Source organism: Alligator sinensis, unplaced genomic scaffold (genome assembly GCF_000455745.1).
Source record: "Alligator sinensis unplaced genomic scaffold, ASM45574v1 scaffold717_1, whole genome shotgun sequence".
Classification (NCBI taxonomy): Eukaryota; Metazoa; Chordata; order Crocodylia; family Alligatoridae; genus Alligator; species Alligator sinensis.
In genome coordinates this window covers 1,974,148-1,992,981 of record NW_005841961.1, presented here as the reverse complement: position 1 = coordinate 1,992,981, position 18,834 = coordinate 1,974,148, and the positions used below count along the sequence as shown (strand labels likewise).

Genomic DNA, 18,834 nt, shown 5'->3' with positions numbered 1-18,834 from the left:
AAAGTATATTGTAGTCACAATTGTTTGTATTTTTACCAAATTAAAAGATATGCCCTCAGCATTCAGAGGGATATTACTCAAGACAGAAACAAGAGTCCACTACAGAGTGAGGAGTGTTGACCCTATTACTTGGCATATAAATGTATATTTGAAAGATATGGTCCAGAGTGGAAGAAAACTTGTTATTTGATTCCAAAGTAAGCGAGAGGGAACCCAATGCTATGATCCTGATTTTGTTTAGGATTCCAGATAGTCTTAAGTTATGTAACTAGTCACCTGGATTAGGGACATAGGTTACACACAAACCTTTTAAAGTCTTCAGAAACTGGTTTAAACCTGTAACCGAACAGAAGCTCAATGCGGATAAACCAGTTCAAAATGGCTGAAACTGGCTTAAGATAAACCTGGTTGAATGTAGTATCAGACTTAACTGATTTAGGTCAAACCAGTTTATGAAACTTCTGTCCCAGACCCCTTCCTGGTTCAAGTTAAAGCCAGGGAGCCCAACATAGGCTCTGTGTTCACTTCCTCTTGCTGCTGCCTCTGAGGTCTTTGGGATTTGCAGTCCAGACCCACAGCAGCAGGACTGTGCAGGGTGGCTCATCACTTCCTCTTCCTATTTCCAGGTGCCTCTGAGATTTGTAGTCCATGATCACAGCTAGCCGGACTCTGCAGGGTTGTTTCCTTCTGTTCAATACATGCTCACTTCAGAGAAAGGACTATTCTTGTTCAAGCTCTTATGAATTCAATGCCACTACCTTTTTCTCCACCCACCCACCCACCCCCTCCTCAGCCTGGCAGACATGGCCCCCACCCAGGCAGACTCTCCAGCTAGGTCTGGGCTGGGGCTTGGCAACTCCCACTCTGCTCGAGCAGAGAGGAGGGAAAGCCTTGGTGTTGGCAGGCTGGGTGATCTATTGCCCCCAGGCTTCTGGCTTGAGCCACTGAAGGCATGTGCCTACATTTCCTGAATCAAAAGTGAACGTCTGTTCACTTGCAAATTGGTTCAATCTCTGCAGCTTAGACTAACCTGCAAAGACTGAATTGACTGTCTGTACTTAGCCCAACTGAACACAGAATAAAGTGATGTAACTGGTCACCAACTGAACACTGTGGTACCCTAAAAAGGATATATTTTTAGAAACAGGATGTGCAGTTTACATTAAGATAACTATGAACCTTTCAGAAACAACCACTTCTCTTTAGTTTTATAAAGTATTTTTGGTTTTAGACAAGATAAAATTTTGTGAACTGATGACAATAAAACAGTTGGCTTTGTAACACTGAATATTCAAGGTAGATTCTTTTAAAAAAGCCCATATTCTGCCATAATCAGGAGGAAAATCATATGATTCATAATCTTTAGTTCTACAGTTAGGAGTCGGACATCTCCCAGTTCTCTGAAGTGTACTCAACAAGCAATAAATTTATACTAATAAAGTTGAAATATGCTCACCAAGGCAATTTTTTATCTTCATCAAAGGCCATTTTGTAGAACAAGACTGCCTTGTACAGAATTCCAAATAATTTGATATTTAAAATTCATTCTATGGCTCTATTTTTATTTCTGAGGAAAGTTAGTTTTCATTATTCTGCAGCATGTATCAGTTGACAAATTGGCAGATCTGATTTGACTGATAGAGCTGGTTAAGGACTTCATCCAAAGCCTATTAAAATCCACAAAATTTTTGCATTGACTTTGACATGCAGCTTCAGTGCCTGCAAATATTCCTGTTTTCTCCTTCAGAAATCCAGTTCCTGAGCTCTACTCAGAGCCTTGGGAAAATAAAGCAAAGGGAATTATCTGATTTTACCCTGATCAGTTAAGTGATGTGATGACTTAATGCCAGCTTTTTAGCTCCCCTATGCTAAGTTAATTCTTGTCTGGCCAATTAGACATATAAATGGTTCTCTTTTGATTGCCCAAGTAGCTGGAGTAGGGGAAAGAGAAGCTGGTCCTGAATTTTTTAAAGACACTGTTTAGAATAAGCCACACTAAAGGAGCAATGTGATATCCAGTTTTTGGAAAATACTGTGGACTCAAAATGACAACTTGGGTAAAAAGCAAATATAAACTAAGAGTGCTATAAAGTCCTTAAAATACAGAATAAAAGTAAAAACCCTGGATTAAAAGCAGAAGAGATTTTTCGTAAAACTTAAATGTAAAAGTTCCATGAAGCCCAGTTGGCACTCAGGAAAAATATCAGGTGTTTTAAACTAGCAGAGCACTTAAAATATGCCCTCATCAATTTATAATTGATAGTCTAATTAGAACCAGCATTACCTGTGTGCTTTATATACTCCTATGAGAATAAACTATGCATTGTTTTCACATGGCATGGCCATATTATTTCAGCTTAAAATGAAAACATGTCAAGATGCAAACATCCTTTCTTTTTACGAAAATGAAAAGAAGAAAAAATGGGAAATTTTGCAAATGGATGGCCTGACCTTTTTCAGATTCTTTGCTGAAATTAATTGAAAACATGCTACATCTAAAATTCAGATTTTCAGAATATATGTAGTATTCCCTATAAATAATCAACTGTAATTCAGTTGTAATATTTTGTGTCCTGAAAGCAGGCTTTAACCATTCTAGGCACATTCGGAGTATAGTACCATATCTTATAACATCTTACTTTTCATGACCAGATATTAATTATTTTTCAGTACCAGTGAAGACCTCTCACTTTAAAGCATCAGGACTGCTTATTCATGAGTGTGAGTAAGAGCTCCAAAATCTGGCCTAAAGTATTTGAAGCTATTTAGCTGCCTCTGTATCAATGAGCACATGGTCACTGATAGAAAATGTGTAAAGAGATATGTTATTAAGCAATAATATCTCCATTTAGTGAGTGAGTGATTAAGAGCTTGTGAAGATGCATGAATATGTACCGGTAGCTTTGAACATTCTCTGAAAGTAAATGCAGTACTTGGGATGTGCCTGTTTGCTAATATAACAGCTTTTGAAAAATTATGTGGGCAGATAAGCAGATATTCAAATACTTCAGAACTCCTACATCCTTTGAACTAAATTTATAAGTTCTGGGTATGCACAATAATATAACAAAAGTACTCCCTAGGGATAGCTGCCCAGGATTTGCCCATGAGTTTTTGAGCATCTAGCCTTATGTATCTTGTTAGCTACAAGCTCCAGTAAATTGCCATTGTAATAAAAACACTAATTGTTTTAGGTACAATTCATAGGAGAACTGCCATGAATTATTCTGCTGTCTAAAGTTGATTTTGTGATAGCTAAAGGAACTACAATAAACTGACTCCCTGGTTTACGTATTAATATTCAGTAATAAATGTTATTACAGAAGCAGATTCTTAGGCATAGGTCCATGATTCTCAACCAGGGTGCTGTACCCCTTATGGGGTGCCTTGAGATCCTTTCATGCGTGCTGCAGGTTACTACATAATATTAACATTGCTAGGTGTGCAAGCATGATTTACAAGATAATTCTAGAGTTTTTGAATAGGAATCCATAGTGTTAAAAGCACTCTGACTGGTTGTGATCTTTCTGAGTTCTTTGGAACAAAGAAATTGCTTTCTTATTTTTCCAGAGTCCAAAAATTAGTGAAAACTGAGAGCTGGCACTTTATGAGGATAGGCTTTAGTCTAATAAAGGCTGCTTTGAGTCTAAAAAGTTTCAGAACTGCTGGTATAGGCATACAAATAAATTATCCTGAGGTAAATACGGAGGAGGGCTTATTCAAGAGAAGCTCGAGAGAGTCCAAAGGAGGGCGATGCACATGATTAGAGGCCTAGGGAGCGGGTCATATGAGGAGTGGCTGAAAGACTTGGGACTGTTCAGCCTGGAGAAGAGAAGACTTGGTGGCAGCCTGTATCAGGGGTGTACATTACAGCCGGGGGGAGAAACTGTTCACCAAGGCCCCTCAGGGGAGGACTAGAAATAATGGGCACAAGGTGATAGAAGATCACTTCAGACAGGACATAAGAAGAAACTTCTTTACAAGTCGAGTAATGAGGGTTTGGAACAGGCTTTCCCTAGACATGGTACAGTCACCCACCCTGGCGTTCTTCAAAAAACATCTTGATGCCCATCTTGCTGGGGTCATCTGATCCCAGCAGTTTTTCTTGCCCAAGTGCGGGGGGGCTGAACCTGGTGATCTGTAAGGTCCCTTCCAGCCCCTAAAATCTACAAAACTACTGCATACCAGTATGGTAACTGACTCTTCTGCCACAGTAAATGGGAGCTAGCTGAAGGATAAACTGCTGCTTGTTAACTTTCATCTACCAAATGGATAAGTGCAGTTATTATAGAGCAGATGCTGCATAGTAAAGCTGAAGACAGGCATGTCTACATCACAGTGAAGCATGCCATGGCCAGGAAGTTCCTGAATATAACCTTCCACCTACTCCGTCTCTGAGGCATCCCTCTGTGGTACACTTGAGACCGTGGTCCCTGAGAGCCTTGTTACACATTCATTTTGTGCAGCTCCTAGAGCCCTTAACCCCCGGACTGTCTGCATGTTAACACATTTAAGTGTTTTAAAGCACTCATTATGCAGCTCAAAATTATGCCACTCCAGGGCAAGATTATCTCTTGATTCATATAACCAGATCCAGTTCTGTATTACCCAGCCACTCCCCAAAGATGTGCCACTCAAATTGATTGCAAGCTACCACTAAGTCAATCAACATTTGTGCAGCTCATGGTGTAATGTGTAACGAGGCCCTGATGTGCTGAAACTGGCCACTGGGGACAACCAGGGAGAACTTCACCCACAGTATTTTGGAATTGGAGCATGCAAATGAAATGTGTGTGCAGGGTCTGCATAGGTCTGACCCATCTGGGGCTTACTGCAAGCACACTGAAGACATGCCTAATATAGGCCAAAAAAGGGAGAATTTTTAAATCTGTTTTTGAAGTCCTTGGCACTGTGTTAGCTTCTGTGTTTAATTAATGAAGCTTTTTGTCCCTGTTCCTGGCTGTTACAATTAAGAAAGAGATAATCTGTCATGTAGTATAGACCGAAAAACCTTTCTAGTGTAGATGCCAGCAAAAAGAAAAATGCTTTTGCTGGTATAGCTTATACTGGCTTCTCATGTGAAAAGGCTATGCGAGCAAAAACACTTTACACTGGTGTAATTGCATCTATGTCAGGGCTTTCATTACTATAAAAATGACATAAAATCACTGACATTCTGATATCTGCAAATGTTACTAAGTGTAGATCTGGCTTCCACTACTTCAGTGATATTCACAGAATAAGAATCTGAATAGCAGTTATAAATTCTGAGGTGCTGATTAAGCATACCTTTTTCAACCTTACATGTGGGTTGCCCAAAATCTAATTTAGTAAAGGCGATGTTTGTCCATTTTGCTGAACAGAAATGTTAGTAATAGGAGGAGCTCCTTTGTTATATACCTCACTATTTCTAACATGTTAGGAAGTGGGTAAAATATAACTAATAAATGGTGATTAAATTACACCCTGCTGATTATAAACTTTGTGCAATGAAAAATAGCCTGATTCCCATACTTTTAAGAGGATTCATACTTAACAGTCACTTAAACTGATTAGCTATGCTTTTACACAGTATAATTAAGAAAGAAAAATTGTTTCCCCTTTACCATACCTTTTTTAGTGTCAGCTTATTTCAGCTAAAATTTACCTTCATTGTAAAACACTGGTTCTCACTTTAACAAATACCTACCTCAGCAATCCTGGAAAAAATATTAGAGCATAGATATGTGATCTCATTTTAAAGTTTTATTAAGTTTTATACATTTTACATTAAGACCTAATAAGTTATGAATGTTAGGCTCCTTAAAATATCTTTCTTATAACTAATGTCTGCAATATGCTTTGCTAATCTTGGCTTTGGATCCTTGAAATCTACACCTTAATTGTTATTTTCCTTCTCATTTTAAGGAGTTATGGGAAGAATATCATCCCTGAAAAGACAAATGGAATAGAATTATAGTTCCTGTCTTATATAGTAATACTACATTGCTTTTTAGTGTGATCATGAAACAAAAAAAATCACAAACAGTATCTCTGATTTGGATTTATTCAACTGAAACTGTAACTCTATGAACCATGATCACATCTTCTATTAAAAAGATTTTAAGCTACAGCTACAAAGGGTTAGCAAAATGAGCCCAGAAAGAAGCTTAAGTTAAGACTTAACCCAAACCAGTGAGAGATTAATGAAGAAACTTGATAGAAAACATCTCCAGGGAAATAGTGGCACAAATGAAATGTATATTTGACCAGAGGCAATCAATTCATTTCGATAAGAGTAGAGGTAAGACAGGAGAAGACGGGGGAAAAAAAAAGAAAGAGGAGAAAACAGTTTTTCAGCTCAGTTTTGCTTTGATTGCTATCAACAGCAAGGAGAAGATAATATTTTAACAAGTTATTTACATTTAGATCTTGTTTTCATTTCATTATATCTTAACTGTTTCATATCAAGTGTGGATCTAGAATCGGTTGATTATCTCTGATGGGTTGTTGAGTCGACCATTTCACTCATTCAACTGGATTTCTCACCCTCTTTATCCTTCTATGTATTCTATTTCTTTGGAACAGCATTTCCTAATCTGTAGGTTGCAGCCCTCAGAGGTAGGGAGTGGGGTAGTGGATGTAAGGAGAGGGTGGAGAGAGTTTGATATTATGTATCTTGATCTTAGTAAGGTTTTTTTACATTGTCCCTCTAATTGGATTGGGTAGAACAGTGCACTAACATGATTATACAGTTTCTAGTACCAAGCTAGCTTGCTTCACCAAGGTAGTCTGGATGCCTCTGCAGAGAACTGCATTGCATTTTGTGGAATACTCTCCCTGCTAAGCTGAAAGGGCATTGCAAGTCTCATGTGATCACATTGCAAGCATTGTTCAATCTTTGATGGGTTCCCTCTAGTTGTAGGTTACTTTAGGAAAATGGCTGTTCATATCTCACGAAAAGGGCAGTGGCAAGTTGTGTGAAAAGGACAGTGGGAGGCTATTTTAATGATGGCTCAGGAAGAAAAAGAAAATGCTGAAATACAATGGCAAATATCAATGTCTGATTATGCTGACCCATTCCAAACAACCAGGTGAAGTATGTTTTGAAGAGCTAGCTGCAAAGAGGATGATGTTCCTGCAGTTCTTGCAGCATTTAAAAACTAAACACCTGTCCCTGAAAGATGAATAACATTTTTGTGGGGTGGGAGAGAGAAAACCTGAAGCCTTTATACAATGAACAAGGCTGTATGTTTCAGACTAACAATATCAACATGAAAGCCCTTCAGGTGTCTTATTTGTTGTCTGTAGAAATCACACAACAGTGAAAGGTATATACAACTGAAGCAATAGACATGGATTCAGTAGACATGGATTCAAAAGTTACTGTGCCTGAAGCAGATGCCAAATTGAAAATAACATGTATCAAACAACAGCAACAAAACACTATGTATTGCTGTATTAAATACATGGATATGGTTGTCCAAGAGGAATGGCTTTCAAAACTGACAAAAAGAGCAGCATAATTATTTCCCTGTTGATCAAAGGGCTGGAACTGATGATCTATAAGGTCCCTTCCAGCCCCTTACAACTATGAAACTATGAAAGGGAATAAGGAGGATCCAGGGAACTACAGACAGTCAGCTAGGTCTCAGGCCACCAGCAGTCTAATCATTGTCAAGTTTTGGGGCCTGTGATATACTTTGACCATTATAAGTTGTTTGACTTTAGTGCATGGCAATAGTATATGTTAAATGACTCTGTTACCTGGCTACTTTCCTACTGGGGCAGGCACTCGCCAAACAAAACTAGGATGATATGTTGTTCAGAGGATTTCTTTTTCATCTTGGTAGCATTGAGGTGATGATGTTACCATGATGGTTCAGGAGATATGCAAGAGGCAAGAATTCTTGTGAGTGATATCTTTTTATTGGATCAATGATATGGTTGGTATACACTGAGGCCTCCTACAGACATTAAGTTTCTCCCTGGAGAGTCGCTGCTTTCCCAAGAGAAACCATGAGCATACAGATGATCAGGCTTTTTCTTCCAGAGTAAAAATGGCCACTCAAGAGAAGAATAACCTGGGAAATACTAGGTTTAAATCACTCCCGAAAGAGTTTCTCCTGGGAGAGTGAATGTCTGTACATGCTGTGGCTTCACTGAGAAGAGAACATGTTACTCCAGGATCTCCCTCTCCTTCCATGGGCCCCCTCCCCCATGCCCTGGGAGACAGTATGTTGCTTGCTTGCTAAACTCTGGAGCAGAACACACTCCCTTTACAGTCCCCAGACTGTGCTACAGGGAAACACAGGCTGATCAGGGAAATCTGGGTCAGTCAATCAGAGCTGCCTTATGCATTTTTCATCTGTCACCAGGCAGACTAAGGGAGCTTGCAGAGCATGCTGAGATTTATATGCAGCATCCTTCCTTCTCCCTCCACCTCCTTCTGGCTGCACACTATTAACATTAAAAGCTCTCTCCTCTTTAGGGCGTCAGCATTTGAATATCTGTACATGCAGCTCTGGGTAAGTTTATTTTCCAGGACAACAAACCTGGGAAAATTCTCCCAGATTCTTTGAATGTGTGTACATAGGCATAGGCCAGCTTTTGGGTATCAAAGTACCCTTCCTTAAGGCTCTGTTTTTATCTTGGTGTTCTAGTTCCCTTTTAAGCTCTTTTACTTCTCTTGGCATTCTCCTATTTTTAAGTCATCTTATTTTCTTACTGTCAATCACTTCAAGCCTTTGTTGGGAAGGGTGGCATATAAACCAGATAAATAAATAAATACATGGGAGGTGGAGAGGAGTGGTAGGTAGAACTAAAGAATAATTTTCTCTTTCTCTGTGGTATATGAGACCAATATTAGAATACTGCATACTTTTAGTCCACATATCAAAAAAAATGTTGAAAAATTGGACCTGGTTTAAAAAGAAAAGAATTGCAAAAATGCTTCAAGGCCTGGCCATAATGCCATATAATGAGAGGCTGAGAGTGTGCAATCTGGTTACAACAGTGCAGTTCAACTTCCAAACCGCAAACCCGATTTAGCTTTTTGACCCCTGTTATCCAGCCTGTAGGGCTCCCCACAGGTCTAGACATTGCCGGTGGGGAAATGGTAACAGCATTAATTGCCACTTCTCTGCTTGCTAGATCACTGGTCTGTACTGGGACTGGCACATACAGTCGCTCTGCAGCCAGACTGACCCCATGCATTCAAGGGTTGAAAAGACAGGATACAAATGTAACCTAGAAAGGCACAATGAGAGCTGATGGTAGGAAGTTGATGTTGGACAAATTCAAATTAAAAGTTAAGGATAAATATTGAATGATGAATATTATTAACTGTTTGGACAAACTACTAGGAAAAGTGATGTATTCTCCATGTTATGATGTCTTCATTTAAGGACTTGATGCTACTCTAGAAGATGCACATTAACCAGAAACAGTCATACTTTAGTCAAACACAAGTTACCGGGTTCAGTACAAAAGTGACTGTGTGGAGGTTAAGCTAGATGATATAATATTTCCGTCTTTATTAAACTTCATGTATGCATTGTTAGTTCAAAAATTCAAATATGAACACTTATTTAAACCAACAACACCAGATCATCAAATACATTTCAAATCTCTAAACATACAAGTTATTCCAGTTTTATTTGTAAAAATATTTTCTCCTGTTCCCCTGCATCACAATATGAAAACTTTTATAAGTCTTACATAATTTAATATACTCTGGTATAGTGTCACTCCTAAAATCTTTCTTGGGCATGTAATCAACTGCTTTTCTAATCAACAGTGTATATCCAAATACAGAAGTTCTGGGACAGACATCCAAAAAAGGGGATAAAATAAGGATTTGATGAATGGTACAAATCAGTGTGTGAAGGATGGCAATGAGAATTGGCTAGATAGCAAGTTGATTAGTGATTGATTCTCCCTCTCCCTGTGCCTTTTTACTATTTCAGATGTAAGGTTCTGTTGAAACATATTTTCAACCGCAATCATTTTACGAAATATTTTTGTTTGGGAATTCTGTGCATTGGAAATTAAGATGGAACTTTTGCTATTAAAGAAATGGTTAAAATAAACTGTTGTTGAATAGATACCATGCTTCAAACTTTCCTATTCTAATAAGCTATACAATTTAGCACAAGGTCATGACACGTTTAATCAAATCATAAAAGAGCAACATAACCTGTCATTAAATGGAAGGGCTTTGTTTTTAATTAGGAATTAGTTGTGTAGTTCTGAATGTTGCAGGAATTTTTTTGAAACCTTGTAAATGCTGGTTGGTGGGCACAGTATGGAGTTATGCTATTGCTAATTGTACCCACTAAGAAATTAAAATTTAATTCAACTGGAAACATTCTTAGCTTTTGATCAGAATGATATCCTGTCCTTTGGGTGAACTGTTTTTTAATTGTGGTCCAAGAAGTAAACAGCCAGTGATAGATTAATTCAGTTATCCTACTGTTTAGCGTTTTTCTTTGTGAAATATTTTTAATGGTCTTAGAATAAGATTTCTGTACTGCTGAGAATCAAATAGCTAACCCATAATGAGATCTAGAATAAAAGACTGCACAGATTAATGCAGCAATTTCTCACCTATTTATTTAAAGCTATTATTCTCCAAGGATATAATAGCACTAGTTATGTCAGTGCCCATAGCAAGCAGAGTAAAATGAATGTGAGCAGTGCCACTGACCATGCTATCAGATTAAATTTTTGTCCTTTTCTTTATTTCAGCATAAAGAACGTTACTCCAAAAGTAGGTGATGCCGAAACCCGTAAAGCCATTCGCCGTGCCTTTGATGTGTGGCAGAATGTAACTCCTCTGACATTTGAAGAAGTTCCTTATATTGAATTAGAAAATGGCAAGAGGGACGTGGATATTACAATCATTTTTGCATCAGGTTTTCATGGAGACAGTTCTCCCTTTGATGGGGAGGGAGGATTTTTGGCTCATGCATATTTTCCTGGGCCAGGAATTGGGGGCGACACTCATTTTGACTCAGATGAGCCATGGACCTTGGGAAATCCTAATCATGATGGTAAGAGCAAATTTCAGCTTTAAAAATGAATTCAAGTGTATCATGAATTTCCAAAATGGGAGAACATTTCTATGCTGTCTTTGGGCATTGAGAAGCCTGATGGATTTTCCCTAACTTTACTCTAGTTTTAATAGCTGTCAACAGCTGGTGGATCCAACTATTATAGGTGTAAGTTAATTTATTATATTTTCCCTGTCTTTAGATATCCATTGATGGAACAGCTATGGAACAACTCATCCAACAATTAACTTTCCTAAGTAATCTGCCTTCATTGTTGAACTTCATCATAACAAGTTTAATTTATTTTTAGGAGAAATTTAATTTTTATTAGCAGAAATATTATGGCATAAGTGAAGTGAGTCAAGAGCAGTGTCCACTTCTGATGGCAGTTATCTAGGAACAGCAGCCTGGTTTGCTTTTCTTTTCTTTTTTTTCTATGATGATCCCTTGGCAATTACAATATGACTCCTGGATTTACTATTTCAGGGACATAGTTCAATTTATCTCCAATGTCAACTGAATCATTCCTGGCATTCTGACTGGAATCATTTGAATGGCTCAAGAGCAGCTTAGAACATTTACTATCTACCTGATTAGTCAAGGTCAGTCATTGTATTAAATGCTGTTAATTCATTAAATGATGTAGGGTTTGTCTACACTGTAGTCACAGTAGTAACTGCAATATAGCATGGAGATATCCAAGATACACTACATTTAGTTATATGCTAGAGAGGACTGGGCTGACCTCAAATCTTCCATGACTAGACAGATAACTTAGGTGTCTCTGCACTGTATTGCGGTTACTCCAGTGACAGCAACTTATTGTGTAGACATACCCATAGATCAGCTGCAAGCAACCTTTAACAAGCCACAGGCTGGAACACCCCAGCTCCAGTACAATGTGGGCTGGATGGCTTTGAAGGTACATCAAAAACAGGGGGGGTTCCCTGCACCTGTGCCACCACTGCTTCTTGCAGCCCCCTCACTCCCTGGCTGTGGATCAAGCAGAGCTTCTACCAATGGAGAACTGCACTAGGGATAAGCAGTTGCAAACTGTGTCTCTGTTGCTGCTGTTCCTCCCTACTACCCTGTACTCCCACCTTCTGGTTGCAGCACAAACACTGCTAAAAGCTGACCAGCCCCTGCACAGCTCCCCACTGGCTGAAAGCAGGGAAAAGCAGTGGTGGCGAAGACACAGCTGCATACTGGATTTCCCTGATCTGGGAATGGGTGTGAGCATGGGCACAGGCAAAGCCCTTTAGCTTCACAGGCCATATCTGGCCCATGGTCCATATATTGCCAACCCCTACCATAGATAATTACTTCAGTATATTGGACTGGTGTAAGGGGACTGAGTTCAAATTAACCTCAGGTTATTAAGATAATGAGTTTGGTTCTCTTTAAATAGGATCTCTGTCAAGCATCAAGGAGAGGGTAGAGTAATGCCCTAGAAAATTTTATTCTGTCTGCAGAAAAAATTGAAATAAAAACTGAAATATATATCCATTAATCTGGGTTTGGGGATAATTACGGCTTTTTTCCCTTGGGATTTTTCAAGTCAAAGTATAGGCTTTTTGTTTAACAACTTTTGTATTCAGGTGCTCACAGCAAGACTTGAACCTAATTAGTATGAACACAATGTGGTAACAATTCTTATGGTGCAATTCTTTCAGTGTAGCATACTCAGAGAGACAGCAGTGCATTGATCTGCATTGTGAAGTCCTTAACTAACAGACTGGCTACAAGGAAGATCTTTCATGGTGACTGAAGAAGATATTCTTGATAGTATAGTAGAATCTATGCTGTATTCTAGGACTATATTGCTCATATTTTTACCTCATTTATAAGTTAAAATCTTCATACAATTTAACATAAATGAACACAGCTGGTAGTCTTACATTCTTGTTGTTGCAGTACTTAAATAATAACAGTGTTGTGCACACAGACTTCACTGGAAGAACTGCACAGCATCCACTGCTTTGTGTTTTCTCTGAGCTGCTGGTTTGAGTACTCTATAATAAAGTCTCAGACTTGCACATGCTTGAATGTTATTTTGGACTGAGGTGAAATGTGAATTTGCATTGAAGAAACCACATCAGTTCTTTCATTGTAAGAATAAGAGCACTTTTTCCCAGATGCCAGTTTACTCCACTTCTAACTTGGAAATGGCACTCTTATTCTCGAATAAGAATGCACACATGGGGACTCCTTCTGAAATGAAAATCATGTGTAATTTCCCTTTATAAAAAAGCCCTCAAGCTTTTTAAGAGGGAAGTTGCATGCAGTAAGGACAAAAAAGTGGGAGAATGCTGAAGAGCAAAGGGTTAGTTAATGTGGTTGAATACTCTCCCTGAAAGAATAGTGTTGTATAATTAACATATTAACCTCCCATAGATTTTGCTATTTGAATAATTAAGAAATGTAAATTATTTTTTTACACCATGATAGGTATTACTGAAAAAATAATATATGTATTCATTTACTATAATTCATATTTGCAAAAATAACATCCTATATGCTTTTGTGTATTCATTGATATATGTAAGGGAGAAGTTATTCTTGTTGGAGTGGAATACTGTCAGGAAAGAGACTGACTGGCAGTTTTTACACAACACTGTGAGAACTGAAAGACAACACTAAGCAGCGTGAGTGCACATGAGAAGTTTGGTGACCCTTGATTTGTTTGTTAAGGCATAATGAAACCTCAGTGGCTAAAATATTCTTTGTCTTGGAGTATTAAAAGATAGAAGGGTGCAAAATACATTTTTGTTTTTAGATACAATGAATTCCTCCAAGGTGGGGTTTATGTTTTTTTAAGATAAGGGTTTTTGTACAGTAGTCCCTATGACGTAGTTATGAATCATCTAACAATATGATAGAAGAACAGAAAACTTCACTGAACTTCTAAAGTTGAATCTAGCACCAAAGTGCTACAGGTACTCTTGACTAAATGTTTTCCTCTACCTCTTTTTCTTCTGGTCTATGTGGTTTTAAAAAGTAGAACAGAACAGCTTGGTTATTTTGTAAAACCATAAATCAGTGAATCTTTAAAATGGTAGTAGGCTTATTTTCAGCAGCAATTTTAATTCTTAGGGAAGATCAGTTGAATGTTGTGTACCTCAAAAAGGATAAACAATTGTTGCAAATGCTAGTAACACCTTAATAAATATATGTTTCCTATCATTTTTGTTTGGATTTCCTACTTTTGTTAAAGTTCATGAATTAATGCATTGCCAATCAAGGGGAAAATTTTAGAAAACGAATCCTGACTGGGAGGAAACATGTACAACCCAGATGTTTGGTTATGGCTATATTACAGTGTTGCTTTTAGTTGACCATCACAGTCTTCTTTTTTATATATTGATTTGATGCTATGATTTTTCTTAGTATGCCTCACTTGTGTGGGTTTATTAATATCCCAGTCTGAAATGAGAAATGCAAAAGAGATTCACTGCTTCCTCATCTTAGTATTACATTTCCTCCATTCTCAATTCAGTGGTCTATCACTATGGATTACAAAATCAGTAAATAAGTCATGTTGTAAGGGAAAAGACCTGTACTTTCATGCTCCCCTTATTCATATTTTGAAGAATGAATAGAGGAGATTCATGGAAGAGAGAAGGATAATGGGGTTGTTACTTAAGAAAAATCCTCCTCTTCCACAGTTGAACAATACCTGTGTTTCTGAAACCATTTGATTTTATGGTCGCAGAGAATATTTTATTGACAGAGGAGCAGAAACTGGTAGCTTGAATCCAGTTAAGCTGTAATGAACATAACATACTCCTCCTTCCAGACAGTGAAGTCAAGGCAAGGTAGGAAATAGTAACAATAAGTTTGCGAAACAGAATTATGAGAGAGCAGAATCCATGGGGAGAAATGCAGAACTTAGAGAAATACTGGGAGCGAAAACTTGATGAGGTGGGAGATATGGCAAAGTGAGGAGATGATTGTGCATGGGTATGTTAAAAATAATTGTGTATATCGAAAACTATCCTTTGCTACCTGCCCTTCATGTATGGCTGTTTTTCTTGGGCATCTATTCTTCAGGTTGCTCCATATGGATATACAAAAAACTAGAACTCTTGGTTCCAAAATGATACCTTTTATTAGACCAGCTGGAAAATCTCAAGAAAATAGACATTCCATTCATGCAGACCCCAATTTACTTTTAGTTGGTCTGTGTGGAACTCAGTTTGATATCACAACCCCAAACTTGTTAAAAGAAGAAGTTGGGCAACAATTGTAACATTGCATGTACATGTTGGGCACCAAAAATTGAGGCTGCAATCCCTAAACTTTTACATATGATAACACAAATGTTACTAATTTTGGGGGGTAAGGAGTGCCAGGAGGAAGGGAATAATGATAAGAGAAAAAAAAAACATTTTAAGCCAGAATAAAATTGAGGAAGGTTGAATCAGAAAAGAGGGGAAACTCAAAGGGTCAACTTTCAGGTGAAAGATGAAAAATATAAATAACTTTTAGCTATGTTAGTCTGAAGTCAGGCAGAAGGCAAACAGACAGCAAGCTTCATAAAAAGCTACAAAACGTTATGCCTCTTTGAACCAGAAAGTCTCTAAGGCTAGGGACAGACATTCAAAAGCCTGAATTGATTCAATCTTTGCAGGCTAGTCTAACCTGCCTAGATTGAATCTCTGTTAGTTTGCAACTGCACAGACATTTCCTCTGGACTGAGGAAATGCAGGTACATGCCTGCAGTGGCTCAGGCTAGATGCCAGGGGGCACTAGAGCAGCCCTCCCTTCCCTTGTACAGTGCTGAGCTAAGGGAGGGCATGGCCAGGCCCCGGCAGGATGCTCTGATTAGGGAGGGCTTTAAACCTCCACCCTATTTGCACAGTCCCAGGCATTTCCCTACTAACTGCTCCAGGGGCTGGAGGGTTGCCAGAACCCAGGCCCCAGCTAGCACTTTGAGGCAAAGGGGTGGTGTGCAGTGCATGCGTCAATTGATGATACTGAGCTTTTCAATCTCCCTCTCCCTGCTTCTTCATACTGTCTGCAGCAAACCTGACAGGCAAGGGAGCCAGCAGGGAGCTGATAACACAGTGTTGAGCAGCCCATCAAGAAAATAAAAGCCTCTTTCATTAGTTCAAGCTCTTCTTAAACATCTTTTTTCCAAAGAAGGAGCAGAGGGACATTACCAGCTGACCTGTTGATTAGCTCCAGGAAACCCTAAGCTGACATTTACCTGTCTGCCTTTGTCCTGTCCCAATGAAATTAAGGACACACACACATAGAGACCTCTCAGCATTAGCTAGCATACCACATGCTGGCTAGGGTCTGTGGGGCTGGGGCCTGTGCTGTGGGAGATGGGAGGGAGGGGGGGATCTCTGACTAAGCAGTGAGTGGTGGCGGGAGGGAGGGGAGGCAGGGGGAAGCCAGGCAGATCCTGCTGTGTCTATAGTCTCTGCCAGAGCTCTGGCTAGAGAGCAGAGGGGCTGGGCCAGCCCTTGTTCTCTGGAGAAGACAGCCCAGTCCAGCCCAGGCCTGCAAAGCATGTGGGATGCTGGGAGACTAGTTTAACTTAAACCCAGGACTCCACACAGCATGCCTGCAGCTCTGTACTCACAGAGGGGAAGCCCCACACTGGACTCTTTGAGGAAGCAGGGGTGGGGCTCCCTCCACTCCCAGCAGAGTATGGGGATTGCTCAGCCAGGAGCAGGGGAGACAGCAGCCTCCAGTGTTGGGCTTCCCCCACTATGAGGGCTGGAGCTACAGGCATGGGGAGCAGAGCCTCAGGGGTAAGGCAAGCCCTGCTCCCTCCTTCAGCACTGGTTGGAGCCGCACCTGTGTCAGGCATGAGTGCCCTGACATCCCTGCCTGCCTGGCTGCATGCCATGGGGGAAGTGTGTGGGGATCCCTACATCCCCCAACCTCCATACCCACACCCTGCTCAGCTGAGTTCCATGCTCCCACTGCCCTTCCAGGGAGAGGAGAGGAAGGGGAAGAGTTCCCTTCAGCATGGAAAAGAGCCTCCCCCTGCCCTGGGGAAGGGAGGAGTGGGGAGAAGAGTCCCACTCTGGGGCTGGGCAGCATCTCATAGAACTCCCACCTCCCCATCCTGCAGCAATGGGGTAGAAGCAGTAAGAAGAGTCACTCTCTGGTGCCAGGCAGCCTCACAGAACCCCCCTCCCCACCCCATGGTGGCAGCAGGAGAGGAAGAAGGAGAAGAGCACCCTCAACACTGAACAGAGCCCCCATCCTGGCCCAGCAGCAGTGGGGGAGAGGGAGGAGGAGAAAGAGTTTCCCTCTGGGGCTAGGCAGCCCTGTGTGCTGGGATTGCTCCCGACTGTCAGGGAGATGCTGAGGCAGGCCTGCTGAGACCTGGACATGCCCCCGCTCCTCAGCTCAGCTTCCCCATGGAAGGGAAGGCTGCTCTAGCACCCTTGGACTTCTGGCTTGAGCCACTGCAGGCATGTGCCTAATGTCTGTCCACTTGCAAACCAGTTCACTTTCTGCAAGTTAAATTAACCTGCAAAGATTGAATCAGTTCAGGCTCAGGGTTTTTGAATGTGTTCCTTTAGCCTTAAACTGGTTTATGTGTAATGTCTGCCCCTAGCCTAAGGGCCCTTCTACATGTGCAAGTAAAGGTGCGATGGGATCTAATGCATGATCTGCACAATCACTGCTCCTGCCATGCCAAGCATGCATAGCAGGAGGTGTGATAGTGATATTGTGCATAAGCTCTCGTTGCATGTTGTCACCAATGAAGGGGGAACCTGGGATCATAATCCCGGTATTCCCCTGCACCAGCTTCCTTGGCTGTAAGTCTCTTAGCTGACAGAGTTCGGGAGGTCTCACTCAACATGGCCTGTGGGACTTGCAGTGGGTTCAGCACTGGGAATGCTGCTGCTGCTATGAGCCTGATGACGTGTGGACCTTGCAGCGGCAGCAGCATTCTTCCCACTGCCTCTGCTGCAAGCCCTGCATGTTATGAAGCACATAGTGGGAGGCAGCATTTTACCTGTTGCAAGCCCTGCAGCTGAAAACACTGCCACCACTGCAAGCCCTGTCAATTGTGGGGGTAGCAGCGGCCCCCGGGTGGCGGGGAGCCTCTCAGTTGCTGGGGCTCCCAGCCACAAGGGAGCACTTGGCCACATATTCAATTAATGTCATCATTTAAACAACCTACAAAGTTATTACACAATTTTTGTTGAATAATTTTGTAGCTTATTCATTGTTCTTTCACATGGTTAATTGGTTGACCATGTAATTGGGTCACAACTTAAGACATGATTACCTAGTTAATCATGCCTTAAGTATAATATATAGAGGGGGCATAAGGTGCTACCCTGCCTGCCTTCTGTCTCAGATATTTTGGATGCATACATTTATATGTAAATTTGAGAACTGAGCCCCCCCTATATATATATATATATATATATATATATATATATATATATATATCACACACCCACATATATCATAGTCTGTCATATATTACCATCATATTTTGTTTTCTCTGTGTGAGCTGAGCCTATCGGAACTCTGATAGAGTATGAAATAGGAGCATGAGACTACCTAGGAAGGGCTCCATGGATGATCCTTATGGCTCGGGACAGACATTCAAAAAGCCTGAGCCTGAATTGATTCAATCTTTGCAGGTTTGTCTAACCTGACTAGACTAAATCAGTTTTGTAACCAGATAGACATCCCAGAAATGCAGGCACATGCCTGCAGTGGCTCAGGCTAGAAGCCGGGGGGCACTAGAGCAGCCCTCTCTTCCCTTCCACAGTACTGAGCTGAGCGGGGACATAGCCAGGCTCCAGAAGAACACTAT

The 18,834-nt window shown here is 40.5% G+C and overlaps 1 protein-coding gene across 2 annotated transcripts in view; it reads left to right on the top strand.

The window, feature by feature from the left end:
• MMP16 (matrix metallopeptidase 16) overlaps positions 1–18,834 on the top strand; it is a 302,780-nt gene that overhangs the window by 184,871 nt on the left and 99,075 nt on the right. For both annotated transcript variants that reach the window (XM_006020603.2, XM_025200241.1), the window contains one exon: positions 10,729–11,033. In XM_006020603.2, coding sequence (XP_006020665.1) covers positions 10,729–11,033 — 305 coding nt within the window. The remainder of the gene's footprint in view (positions 1–10,728; positions 11,034–18,834) is intronic.